Source organism: Poecilia reticulata, linkage group LG8 (assembly GCF_000633615.1).
Source record: "Poecilia reticulata strain Guanapo linkage group LG8, Guppy_female_1.0+MT, whole genome shotgun sequence".
Classification (NCBI taxonomy): Eukaryota; Metazoa; Chordata; class Actinopteri; order Cyprinodontiformes; family Poeciliidae; genus Poecilia; species Poecilia reticulata.
The window spans coordinates 7,349,455-7,363,412 of record NC_024338.1 but is presented as its reverse complement, the minus strand read 5'-3'; the positions used below and the strand labels follow the sequence as shown (position 1 = coordinate 7,363,412).

At 41.9% G+C, this 13,958-nt stretch overlaps 2 protein-coding genes across 4 annotated transcripts; one reads left to right on the top strand and one right to left on the bottom strand.

Annotated features, from left to right (window-relative positions):
* Window positions 1–89: 89 nt before the first annotated feature.
* On the bottom strand, window positions 90–8,128 carry wbp11 (WW domain binding protein 11). 3 transcript variants are annotated; one of them, XM_008415467.2, is made up of 12 exons: window positions 7,951–8,128; window positions 6,536–6,636; window positions 6,383–6,414; window positions 6,216–6,309; window positions 5,924–6,120; window positions 5,602–5,735; window positions 3,377–3,531; window positions 3,079–3,267; window positions 2,871–2,996; window positions 2,100–2,381; window positions 1,833–2,018; window positions 483–1,114 (listed from the first exon to the last, which is right to left on the bottom strand). In XM_008415467.2, exons 2-12 carry the CDS (start codon window positions 6,597–6,599, stop codon window positions 483–485), a joined length of 2,091 nt encoding a protein of 696 aa, XP_008413689.1. In that variant the 5' UTR covers window positions 6,600–6,636; window positions 7,951–8,128. The 3 variants fall into 3 exon arrangements, with proteins under 3 accessions (XP_017161754.1, XP_008413689.1, XP_008413688.1); XM_008415466.2 differs by having other exon boundaries at window positions 6,536–6,621; XM_017306265.1 differs by lacking the exon at window positions 7,951–8,128 and having other exon boundaries at window positions 90–1,114; window positions 6,536–6,599.
* Window positions 8,129–9,056: 928 nt separating this feature from the next.
* LOC103468403 (serotonin N-acetyltransferase-like) lies at window positions 9,057–13,602 on the top strand. The gene is made up of 4 exons (XM_008415465.1): window positions 9,057–9,142; window positions 9,577–9,869; window positions 10,683–10,837; window positions 11,612–13,602. Exons 2-4 carry the CDS (start codon window positions 9,713–9,715, stop codon window positions 11,978–11,980), a joined length of 681 nt encoding a protein of 226 aa, XP_008413687.1. The 5' UTR covers window positions 9,057–9,142; window positions 9,577–9,712; the 3' UTR covers window positions 11,981–13,602.
* The last annotated feature ends 356 nt before the right edge of the window (window positions 13,603–13,958 follow it).

The window sequence follows — 13,958 nt, the reverse complement described above, 5'->3', positions numbered from 1 at the left end:
ACACTTTAAACAACGACAAAATGAATTAGTTTAGGAAGTTTCATCCGGTCGATGCTTCCATCTTCTTCAGCAGCAACATGACGACAAAACATGTTTGAACCGATTTTTATTTGGCTGCAGGACAAACCGCTTCACACGTCATATTTAGATGATCGACCGTAAAAACAAAAAGAATAATCAATTACACAAAGTTGCATCACTGAGGTCAAATAACTTGTTGGAAAAGAAGCACATGTCAGACTTAAAAAATAAAAACAAACAAAACAATGCCGTGCAGAGCATAGTGTTCAGTTAACCACCAATAGAAATGTTTTAATACACACTTAGGATCAAATTTATTATGCTAAAGTTGTAGCCCAAATAGGTTTTTTTTCTTTCGATGAGAGAAATGATATTACTGAATGTTCTAAATACAGCTACTTCTACAACTCTGCACAGCAAACGAGAGAAAAAAAAACAACTTTTCTGTAGTTCGTAGACTCTTACAGCAGTCCCTCCATCTCTCTCATGAATGCTTCATAAACCTGGTCTTTAGTCTTCATGCTGGGCTGAGGAACAGACCCCACTTGCGACGGGTTGACCAACCCCATAGGAGCAGCCACCTGCTGTTTCTGCCACTGTCCTCCCATCCCGTCGTCTCCCCTCCGTCCTGCCGCAACCCCGCCCGCTTTCTCCAGGGGCCCCGTCGACGGCCCCCGCATTGACCCGCTCGTGTCCCTACGCACCCGCAGCGCCGTCGGCACGAAGCGGGTGACCTCCGCCTTGGGGTTGATGATTTGAGGCTTGGCAGAGATGGTGGCGCCCCCTGCGCCCGCCGCCCCTCCGGCCGCCGCAGAGGTGATGTTGGCTCTTTTCTCGATGGTGGCCGTGTGGTGGTGGCTGCTGGCCGTGCCGGGCGGAGGCGGCATCTGCATGACGCCGGGCCGCATGGGCATGGCTGGCGGCGGCATGCTGCTCTGTGGGCCGTCCTGGCCGGAGCCGGGGGCCTTCTGCCTCGGCAAGATGCTGGGAGGGGCGCTGAGCACGTTGGAGTTGAGAGGCGGAGGAAACATGGAGAGGGGGGGCGCCATGGGGCGAGGGGGGCCTCCGGCTCTCGGAGGAGGAGGGGGGATACCTGAGTGAAGAGACGCACAAAACATGGGAGTTTAATGAAAACAAATACAGAAAAGTACAGAAAACGTGGGCAGGTCAAGGTGTCGTGTAAAAGTATTCACACTAGGGCTGAGCGAGCTTTAAAAGTTTTATTGTGATATTTTGGGATAACGATAAAAGTGACAAGATGTATTTATTGCTTCTTCCCATCATATTTTTAAATTTGTTAGTTGGTGTGGGCGTTAATCATAAAATAAAATTGGCTATAAGATTTTTGATTTATTATTGTCACAATAAATTCCTATTAATGATGCTTAATTGTTTGACAGCACTCCAGGCTCTGATTGGTTATTTTTGGTTATTTTTGGGAGGAAGTGAAGGAGCTTGATCTTTTCACATTATCTGTCTCATATTATACTGTCAGACGGGAAAATGTGACAATTTTAACTAATATGTAAAAAAACATTTATTTTTTATAAAAGTTGAATACTGCAGCTTTAAGACTCGTTTACAGATTAACAAAGCTAATCTGTGAATCTCTGCAGCTCCTCCAGAGTTACCATGGCTCACTGTTGAAAGCAACTAATAGAACACAATTTTTATTCACAACCATCAGAGTAAAACATTTTTTCAGTTCTTTCTGAAATATTGTTTTTCTGAAATATTGAAAAACGGGTTTCTTTTCCTTCTATTATTCAAGTAAAGTTTAAGAGGTGTGAATACCTCCACATAACCCCTACCTGGTGGTCCTGGGGGAGGTAGTCTGGGAGGTGGTCCACGCGGCGGAGGGCCTGGAGGGAGACTGGGCGGGGGGCCCGGAGGAGGGCCGGGTGGTCGGCCRGGTGGGGGACCGGGGGGCAGGAGACGAGGCATCGGGCCCCGGATCCCTCCAGGCATACCAGGGGGCCTCAAGAACGGAGGGGCGCCTAGAAAAGGTAGAGTATTTCCTCTGGGTTACAGGCTGAACTCTGAACAACAATGAGCTTCTTCTGGTGAACCAAACCAACCTGGAGGTGGCGCCGGGGGCGGGCCAGAGGGCGGACCGGGGGGTCTCATTGGAGGAGCTGGCGGAGGTCCTAGAGGAGGGGGCCCGGTCATCGGTGGGCCCTGCATGGGGGGAGGTCCCTGCTGCCCCACTGCCCCAGGAGGAGGGGGCAGGCGCTGGTTGGGCATGATGTGGGGCTGGGGGTCCCCCGGCGGGCCCCGGTCCTCAGTGTCGGAGCCATCCGACTCGTCCGTGTATTCCTCCTCTACTTCCTCTTCCTCATCTTCCTCCGGAATGGACTGACCTGAAGATAAAGAAACAAACAGAATGCAGCACCTTTTCACGTTAGAAAAAAAACAAGTACATGTAGTAACGATTAGAGATGCTCTGATTTGATATTAATATCTACATCGATGCTGAAAAATAAATTAAGATTCGGTGACAATGTGCCTGATCCATAAGGGCAGATCTATTCAGCCTAATTCTATGATTTGTCCTCTGAGCGACTTCATGATTTATTATTTATTTTACAAACAGAACATTTATTTAAACCAATTCTGTAATGTTACAAACTGCATCAAAATTCATCAATTTATATTTAAACTGATGAATAAAAGTCAGTAACTTAAGCTGGGTTAGCTTAGGTTAGCTTAGCTGTCTGGCTTTTTCTTAAATAAATAAATATCAAACAATTGTTCAAAATATAATTTAACAAAAAAAATCTAATTTTAAGCGTTTTGAATCGATTCAGAATTCCCAAGACTAGTAATTGTGATTCTCTGATTGAGGGTACCTGCCATCCGTAACATCATGGCCTGCAGGGGAGTGATGGCCTTCGTCTTCTTCACCACTCGCTTCTTCTTCCTCTTTCCATCCCGGGACTCGTCGGCTGCGAGATCTGCAAAACGCACACTGCGACCTGCAGGGGACGGACGTCCACGCAGTAAGTTAATGAGAGAAGGAGACCCTCTAACGTGTCGGACATTTCCGGCGCCTCTCACCGGCGTGTCTCTCGCTCCTGTCCTCGTCCCGGTCACCGTCCGCACCTTCGTCTCCATCTTCCTCGCTGTCTTCCTCTGAGTCGCTGTCGTCGTCCGCGTCGTCCCGGTCCCTGTCGCTGTCACTCCCGCTGTCCCGGTCTCGCCCCAGGTCCCCGGCGGAGTCCCGGTCCAGCCCAGGGATGGACAGGTCTGCGCCGACAGATTGGGGAGGKGGGGGGGGGGGACAAATGGAGAGATGAAACACGGCGAGAAGAAGCTAGGTTTGGTTAGCGAGTCAGGAAAACAGTTTGAGCGTCACCTGTTTCGGCGCTGTAGATTTGTCGAGACGGGATGCCGTACAGCGCCAGAACCTGCGGTGGCGGGGGCCCCGGTGGGGGCCCGGGTGGTTTCTTCCCAGGGGGTAATCGAGGGAGACTGGGGACTGACGCCAGTCCGGGACCGGTCGTCGGTTTGCTGAGACATTCAGGGAAAAACAGAATTACTGCTGCTGGAAACAGTTTGTGGCATCATGAAGACACCGTAAGCAAATCCATCCATTTTCTTGCACCCTTGTCCCTCAGTGGGGTCGAGAGGGTTGCTGGTGCCCATCTCCAGCTAACGTTCCGGGCGGGGGGCGGGGTTCACCCTGGACAGGTCGCCAGTCTGTCGCAGGGCAACACAGAGACACACAGGACACACAACCATGCACACACACACTCACACCTAGGGGCAATTTAGACAGACCAATTAACCTGACAGTCATGTTTTTGGACTGTGGGAGGAAGCCGGAGTACCCGGAGAAAACCCACGCAGGCACAGGGAGAACATGCAAACTCCATGCAGAAAGACCGGGAATCGTACCCAGAACCTTCTTGCTGCAAGGCAACAGCTCTATCAACTGCGCCACTGTGCAGCCCGCTTTGAAAACAATCAGATATAATATTTAGCTACACTTGTGAAAGTGGGACAAATCTATTTTGTTTTTTAGGTGAAAAGATCAGAATTGGTCCAATCAGACTGCTGTGAAAAAAGTCGGATTTGGGTCACATTCGCCTGCTGTGTGAACGTCACCTAATCTTTAACTCCCTTTACAGATTCAAATTACTTCCAACCAGAAGAAACGTGTTGGTAAAGTTAGTTAACAATTTAACCTGATATACACCTGAAAGAGGCATGAATAGTTTTGGGATTGAATATTGTGCTTCTAATGTAATTAAAATAACTTATATTTGTGGTTCAGTGTGAAGATTTCCGACATTAAAAGTCAAACTTGTTTTTCCGTAAGCAAATAAAAACCTAAAAAGTGAGATGAGCATTTATATTCAGCACCACTGAGTCGAGGCTTTGGAGAATCAATTTTTTAAGTGCAATTACGATAATTGTTTTTGTTTATCTTTTTTCAACAAAAGCTCCCACTCCTTCACAAGACTTCCTTTCTTTAACAAATTTTGAAAGAAAGTTCTGCGAGGAGAAAAACAAAGCATTTAACACGTCAAATTTGATCAGTCACCTTAAACACAACCATCGCTTTGACAGTGTTCAGGCTGCAGGATGGCTTAGCGTAATGCTGCCCCCTACTGGTCCTATTTGCATGGGCTTCATCATGGAAATAAGGGCTACAAATATCAATAATTACACATTAGTAAAATAAATCAATGTACATTTTCTGTTTTGTACTTGTAGAATGTGTGTTTTTTTTCACTTTGCTTTTATTTTTAATCCCTGATCAATTCTAAAAATATTTTCCTTTTTTCTCTCGTTTTATTTAAATAGATGTTAATTTGAGATATGGTCTCTGTTGGTATATTTTGGCTCAATGATAGCTTTTCATTTTAAAATTCCATATATTTTGAAGAGAAACTCTTTCTGGATTTGTTTAGAGTGCTGATGTCAGACAGAGTATCCAAAATGTTTACTCAAGTAAGAGTAAAAAAGTATTTGGTAAAACTGCTACTCAAGCACTGAGTAACTGATAAAAACAATCATTTAATATTTAAAAATTACACGATCTGACGGACCAAAAGGCAACATTATGTGGAAATTTGGGTATTTTTATGGACCCGAATGGAAACAATTAATTTTGTAGCATAGCGCTAGTTTGGGGAAGTAACATTTTTCCAAATCTGTTTCTGTCAATATAAAATTTATGAAACTTTAACAAAAACTGCAGGTGTTTGTCTGGTGAATTTTTTGGTTTAAACAAGCTTGTTCTACGTTCTCTGAAGTTACTCAGAGGTTTTACTGAAATAAGAGTAGCAATACTTCATAATAAAATGACTCAAGTAAAAAAAAAATACTCCTAAAAGTCACATTTTTTTCCAATAAGTAACTTGAGTAAATCTACCTGGTTACAATCCAAGTCTGATTTTTGCTTCCTTGTCGGTATGTTGTCGATTTCAAAGTGAACTTGTCTTATCATCTAATTGGTATAACAGATTGACTGAATCCAGCACATCGAATTTCCATCAAAGCTGAGAATCTCTGTTTTGCCCGTTGACGAAGCAAAACGATGCTCTCCAGATAGCGTCAACWAAAGGAGCCCACCCAAAAGCCGAGGTCTTCTTGAGGATGGACGGAGGCTGAGCCCTCGGTAACGGGATGTCCTGGATGTGGATGTTGGACGGGGCGTGAGGCATGTCGGGTAGAGGAATGCTGTCCACTTCCACTGACTCTGCGTTCTGGAAAACAAAGCGTATCTAAAGTTAGGAAGCTCACAGGATACAGAGACTGAATAATTCTCAACTTTAAATGAGCTGGAATGGATTGGATTGGATTTTCATCACCCCACGAAAAGCTGTTTTTGGAAAACGTCACCATAAAGTTGAAAAGGTGTCAGACAGAAATGTGAACAGAGTTTGGGTCGCACCTTGACCGAGTCGAAGTAAAGAGCCAGCTGCCCTCGCTTGGTCTCGTACTCCAGCTCCAGTTTGCGAAGCTCCTTATAGGTCTCAGGGTTCTCCCTCTCGTACAGATGGACGATGCGTTCAAACGTCTCACGTAACTTCTTCCGCTTGTCCCTCAGCACCTTCTCGTTCAGCAAGGGCTGCTGAACGGGGTTGAACTCTTTAAAAAAAGAAAAAGAAAAAGTCAAAGAGGCATTAGAAAAATAGATTCAGCTGTATGAAACAATATTGACTGCAACAAATTCCTCCTCTCACCCATCTCATCCAGCTTTTCCATGTCTCTGATGATTTGTCTGGGATCTTTCATCTTCAGCACAGCTGCTCTCACCATCATCCTCTGCTTCTTGTTCTGCCAAACGAATCCACCACGTCAGCGACTCAATAAAACACCTGCTAGATTTAAGCGAATGTTGTGCGTTTACCTTTTTTAACTCCCTCTTCCTGGCCTCCTTTCCTGTGGAAAGCAGGAAAAAAAAGTTACAGTTAATGCACCGACATCAACCTACTGGTACGGAAAAACGTTGTTCCGGTGTTGCTGAACAGGTCAGCGGCTTTGTATACAGCCTCATACTTACTAGCCTGGTCGGTGGGATTCATGAACTTCCCACTCTTGGTGGAGGAGGTGGAACGTCGCCCCATTTTTGCGGTGTGTCTCCTTCACCTTAGTTGCAAAAATCTTTTAAAATAAAGTTCACAATGCAAATCTACATACACGTTGTTAACGTGTATGTAGACGTTATTAACGTGTTGTTAATAACGTGGCAGCTGCTGTTTTTGCTTCATTTGCTGGATTTGTGAGCATTTTGGGTTCTAGGAAACAGAGAATTTCTGATACAGCAAATCAAATAAGCCTAAAAAACTATTTTTTTGTTTTGTTTTGTTAGGATTTAATTTACACAAGGCCAATTAGACCAAACAATCCGTTAATGTTTTCAAGTGCTTCTATATCCAAGCCTGAGCTAAGTTGGATGACTACGTTCCAGGATTTTACCAGAATATTTGCTTTAAAAAGCCAAACAACCAGAGGTAGAAGGTTATTTTTAATAATAAAAATATTTTCTGCTGTAACAAGCTTGACCTTTTGACCTGAGGTGAACTGATTTAGAGGCCAGATGGGAATTATCCAAATGTTCCTCAACCGTCTCTGAACTGCAAGTCAAATGGCAACAAAAATCTAGGACTTTTTTTCTAATCACTAAATGTTTTCAAACAAAGAATTCCCACCATTTCTGGTCCATAAATGCATCAATTAGCAGGATATATAGACAACTTGTGTTTGCATATAAAACTGAAAAATGAAATCAATAAATTACATGTTTATATATTTATATATAAATATTTAGATATTTACAGCGTTCGATATTTTATAATATTGTAGCAGCAGTAAGAATTATAAGCGATTTTGCACTTTAAATGAAAGAAATTAGATCATTTTAGTCATTTCTGACATACCTTTTTGTGACTCGTTCTTGACTAGTTTATGTAAAACACTCTTCTGGTTTTTACATAAATCAACTATTACAGTAAAATAATAAACATTTATTCYAGCCAGAGAAAAAGATTTAACATTCATACAAGATTGTTGAGAGTTTCAAGGACATACATATTCATAAAATTAAAACATCTCTTCACGTCGTGGCTGACTGCCTTTAACATCGTGTAKCTCCAATGAAGAATTGCAAAACAAAATTCTCGCCAAGCAAACATATCACTGTACTACTGCTTAGTTTGACTTATTGATAATGTCTTGTGGCAGTTAGCCACTCTCAGCTAACAGGTTAGCCAAGACTCTTTCTTAAGTTAAAATAACATATCTGTATGACTCGATGCAGGGGAGATACGATAACACATATACTTTGAAAAGAATTAGCTCCACGGACTTAAACTCTATAGAAACTCAGAACTCCCAGGTGGTCATATTAGCATGCACCTGAAGCTAAACCCGCGTTAGCATCAACAGCAGCAGCAAGGGAAGCATCGCTGGTTTTACCTTTCTTTAGTAAAGAAATACAGGCCGCGGCGAGGTTCAGACAGCCCTCCGGGTACACTCAGCACGGGACGAGTTACTGTTTGTGGCCCTAAAGATAAAATCCCCACCCAGGACTTATTTTAAAACAACGAATGTGTTAGCCGTCCGCCATGTTTGCTGCTGCGTGCAGGAGCGGAAAGGCAACGCTGACGTCACAAAAACGAAGAAAAAGTAAAACCATGACTGTTATTTTGGATTCTTGAGGATTATGTTTATATTTAGTGTTCAAAAACATGTTATTATTCCAGTGATAATAAATTATTGTATACTCATTATATAATATAGATAGAATCTAGTCTCTAAATAGATTTATATATTTTTCTCGTTAGTCATATTGTCCTTTGCAAATTCTAGGTTCTGCCCTCTTGTTGCCGGAAGGGGTAACTACAATACCATAATGTCCATAGACATAATATGAGAAATGCTACAGAAAGCACAAACACGACAGAAGCAAATACGTTCACTATGGGTTTATTCCACATTTTTGCTTGAGTCTATGGAATCAAAGTAACTAATACATGTTTTGATAATATTGCTATAACTTTAATAACCATTATTACATAGTATTGAATATGTAAGGCTCTTTATTGCTTTTTTGAAATTAAGGCATGTCTATCAAGTTTACAATGTCGGTGCAAACATGAAACCTTGACCAATTCTCAAGGTTATTTTTTTTTTTCATTATCATGTTGTATTATTATTATTATTATTATTATTATTATTATTATTATTATTATTATTATTATTATTATTATTATTATTATTATTATTATTATTGTTGTTGTTGTTGTTGTTATTGTTATTATTATTATTATTATGCATTTTCTTTTATTTTTTTCTGCTTTTTGCCAGTGAGTCAAAAATATGAGTTATTGGTCATTATTTTAGGAAGGTGACCACTTATATATATCTTTAAAAAGCCGATTGTTTTCTCTGACACCTGTAGAGCATTATGCGCTCTGTCAGGGAGGAGATAAAGGATCTAATGCTGCCGAGTTATGGAAACAACTTTTGTAATCCTCCATCATGTGACTCATAGTAATAATCAGCCCATAATGAAGAAAGACGTCCGCGCAAACAGGAAAGACACTCGGGGAGAAGCAGACCTCTTCACAACCTTCTCTGATATTCCTCCGCACCTTTCTCCTCTCTGGTAAGTATCTGCAGGGCCTTTGTGTTGCTTTGGGGGAAGTTCTGTTTGTAGTCAATAAATCTGACATACATGTGGACCAGTAAAAAAAAAAAAAAAAAGCGTTTATTGCCTGCGAGATATTTTAATTGCAGTGCAGAAATGTTAAAACGTCAATCCCACAGCTGTTATAAATAGGCCGGAGGTGCGGCGATTTACTGGGAGTCAGTTATTAAGTAATTATCGTCCCCTCACTTTAACTGACCAAAACAAATCGCGATTAATTGCAGGGCTCCAATTTATTTATTTTTTTTTTATGACGCAGGGCTCCAATTTATTTTTTTTTTTTTTATGACTTTCATTCATTCCGCAAATATTCAAATGCAAATCAGCCCGTGAATCATCCAGGCTGAGCTGCACCATAAATACACACGCTGACCGTCCACTTCTCCTTGCAGGGCCCCCGCAGAGGTGATCCTGCTGCAGCGGGGAGTGGGGGAGACCAGGAACACACACACACGTGCACAAAAAAGAAAGAGGAAAAAGAATATAGAAAAGTTCTGATCCCTCTGGAGGACAGGAGCTGTGACTCGTATGATGTCTGTGGTGGGCGCCCAGCCYTTCATCAAGCCAATGCAGACTTCACCTTCAGTTTCGCCCGGTATCCAGCGGAGACACACGCTACCAGCCAGCGAGGTGCGGCCGCTCAACACGCAGGACGCGATCAGCGTGTTTGAAATCGAGAGGGAGGGTAAGTGGGCCGGCTGGCTCCCTRCGGAGGGCCACAAACTCTAGGAATTCAATTATTCTATATGTGATTATTTGTAATAAAATATGAAAAATGCATAAATGAATGACTAAATTAATTAATTCATTTCTTAAAGAATTGTGGGTATTTTATGAAACAATACTAAATCTTTGAAGTAAATAAAATTATTTAAGCCTTTTTTTTTTTTTTTAAAGAATATTTTCTATAAATTATTTTAAAAAATAATTCCAACTGTCTTTTTGGTTTTAAATAAACCCTCACACCTTACTGGTTAACCGTCGACCAATTACCTTCTCCATACCAGAGTTATCCCTGCCCACCGACTTCAATTAATAGGGCAAATAAATGTGCAAATTCAATAAGCAATTAAAGAAAAGATATACTTGCATGTGTTTTTAGCAGTGAATAACATTGTTTTATGTATTTTTTTTACATTGAATTAATTATGTATGCAGTTATGTTAAATTCTTTAAACATTAAAATATAAATATTTTTTTAGATATGTATTTAATCCATGGATGTCTTTATCAAGTAAAATCAAATAGAATTTAGATGATCACAATACATAAAAATATTGTTAATTGTTCATTTAACATTTTATCCATGAATTCATTTCTGACACTTTTGGTCTTCCATAGAATAGGAATTGCAATGGTTGTGTCCTCTGTAGTTGCATAAAATCAATTCTGGCATCATAACCTTAGAATTGTATAAAATTCTTACTTTTCAAATATTATGCACAATGAACTGTCTATTTTTGAAATCCATGCTAAATCGTGATCGTGTCTTTTCCAGCTTTCATCTCAGTATCAGGGGAGTGCCCGCTGCACCTGGATGAAGTGCGTCATTTCCTCACGTTGTGTCCAGAGCTGTCGATGGGCTGGTTCGAAGAGGGCCGCCTGGTGGCGTTCATCATCGGATCTTTGTGGGACCAGGACAGGCTCACCTCAGTAAGACATTCTGGGTCTCCAGCCCGTTATGGTTTATAATTACATGGCTCACCACCCAGAGCGGCTAAATCATAGGGGGCGACCGATGTGGTGTTCGCAGTTTTAGCAGGAAGGGTTTGTTAAGGGATTCATTCTAGAATGTCAACTTTCTTCAGCTTATCTTAAAGCTAAAACTGGCTTTAATGGTGCGTTCACACCAGTCACGTTTAGTCTGCTTTAACTGAACTCTAGTCCATTTGTCTTCAAAGACTGATTTGTTTGTTGTTTGCTTTTTTTGGCCTCATGCGGACCAAAGAAGCAAACTCTGATCTGCTTAAATATCCAGGTCTAGTATAGATTAAAGTGAACTCTTAGGCGCGGTTTGAAAGGATATGTGAACGCAAGCAAACAAAAGCAGGAAGCAGACCATAGCGCAGGGCATTCTGGGTATATGCAACTTAAACAAATGCAAGAGTCTAGCGGGAAAAATGGTTCGTAGTCTTTTACTAAAAACAAAAAAGAAAACCTACAACCGCTAAAATCTGACGCTGTTCCAGTTTTGCTTACATTTTATGAAGAAGGAAGTTGTACTCATGTCTTCTTCTGAGGTTTTTGTGTCATCTCCTTTAGTAATTCTTGGTGCAGCGCCACCGCAGGCGAGGAGGGAAACAGGTTTTTCAGTTAGTTTGGATTGTTTGGCACAGGGCAATGTTAAAGCGAACCGCACCAGCTGAAAATTTCAATCAGAAGTGAAAACACCCTAAAATTTTGCCCTTTTCCTCCGTCCTCCTCCAGGATGCGCTGACCCTCCACAAGCCCTGCGGCTCCACTGTCCATATCCACGTCCTGGCGGTCCATCGCACCTTCAGGCAGCAGGGCAAAGGCCCCATTCTGATGTGGCGCTACCTGCAGTACCTGCGCTGCCTGCCCAATGTGCGCCGAGCCATGCTGATGTGCGAGGACTTCCTCATCCCCTTCTACCGCAAGTCGGGCTTCAAGGTCCTGGGCCGCTGCGCCATCACCGTGGCCAACCTCACCTTCACCGAGATGTGGTACCCGATCAGCGGCCATGCGTACATGCGCCGCAACAGCGAGGCCATCCGGTTCCCCCAGCATCTGCTGACTCTCCCTCTGACAAAGACTGATGAGCAAGTCGATTTATGACTCTGTTTTTGGTTGCTGTTGTTGTGGTTTGTTTCTGACTGACATCAGGCACTTGGACAGGGCCGTTCCAAGGTTGTGTGAGGCCGTGAGCAGAGTTTTATTTGGGGGCCGACTCCTTGTCTTGTAACAATATGTGAGAAAGTTGAATTACATTAGATTATGTCAGTAAGCATCAGTACTTTTCTTTTGCACAGAGCTCTGTACATTGCACTGAGGGAAGTCACTGAGGATTCTGTGTATTCCTTAGGACTCCGAATTTATTTAGAAATCAACCTCTTAGAACCAGGAAGGAAATAATTTGATCACCTAATTCTAAAGTTTGACACTGAACTTTAACCTGAAAGGGAAAAGTTGGACAGGGTGATCAGTTCTTGGTGATCAGTCGACTTTGCCAGCACCAGACCTCACACAGAATAAAGAGCAGAGCGTTTTACTTGATGTTCGACCGGTTGCTGTTTCAGCTCTCACTAAAGCTGCCTGAGTCTCTACGGACATACGATTCCAACAACCGACCTGTGTTCGATCAACATGTTGCACCGAAACTTGAACTTCATCCAAGCTGAACGACTGGAGTCTCAAAACAAACAGTTTTTCAGTCAGAACAAAGTCGCTCAAAGACTTGTAGGATGTCCATGAATGTCTGGATGGCATCAAATCTGGGTTACAGTGGAACGGGATGGCGAACGCGAAGGGTTGCGCAACTTAAATAAACTTAAAGCCCCAATAAAACTCTTCCAAACTTGGGCAGCCTTAAAACTTTCTGGGCTCTTGGCTGCCTCCTCTGGCCAAACAGGGAAATAACAAGGAATGAATTTAAGAAAGAAGAACATAAGCTTACCTGTGTTGCGCTATTTAGGTATTTATTTATATTTTTGTTATTCATAGAATATCATATAGGTGTGCAGTTTTGGTATCTGATACCAGATAAACACTGAGCCAGTATCACAGATATCGATTCTGATACTGATACTGATGCCGATACTTTTAATTATTTAAGTTCAAACGTCTGACCTTTAGTTGTTTCTGTAGTTTTCCCTTTGAATTACTTTTATAAAACCCTGGAACAGAATATGGAGAAAGTTTAAAGGCATGTACAAAATACTTTAATATATTAACGTGATAGACGGAAACAACAGAACGACTAAGTGAAACAAAGTGTGAAAAATTATCATTTGAGAGCAAATCAATACAAAATCTTTTTTAGGGTAGCTTTGGGAATTTGCGAAACTATAATACAAAAATATATGATAAAATTTCAAGAGGGATTCTGGAACTAAAGTATCCATTTTACCATGCTAATCTCCATCCAGAACTGATGCAGGCTGTTTCGGTATCACTGATATTTTTGTATCAATCCGCCCACCTTTAGTAAACCAAAAGCCTGCCTGTTATTCCTACTTGCAAAATTCAGCTATACTTTAGGCTAACACTGTTCAAACTCAATGTTTTGAAGCTAAAATAAAGAAAAGTAGGGAAATAAATCAATATTCTCTGCAAAGTCTTCACAGGTTCAATTCACATGTGATATTCTGATTTATTCTCAAGCTTTTAACTGAATCCCATTAACCAGAATTGTGTGGATTATTTCACTATGTACATAATAAACCAAGTGTTGACTTGAACTCGACCTGTGTCTATACCTGGTGTAACATGCAGCGGCTCTAAGCCGTTTCCAGGGCTTCCCACACTACCGGCTGACGTCAGTCATCAGGCCTTTAGCCTCGCAGCAACAGCTCCTCCGGCTCCTGCTGCTCTGTTATGGAGGCTTTAGCTGTTGTGAACGTTTGAGGATTTAGAGCTACTCAGCCATTAGCCTGCTGTGACCTGACATAAACCTGCATGGACTATGCAGATTTTGATCACCCTGACTTTTGGTGGAAAAGTTTGTTTCTGCTGCAGCTACACAAACGTGAAGAAAATGGTTGATGTTGTTATTCTAAAGATGAAAACTGCTCCTGGGTTGACTTTTCTTTTCTTT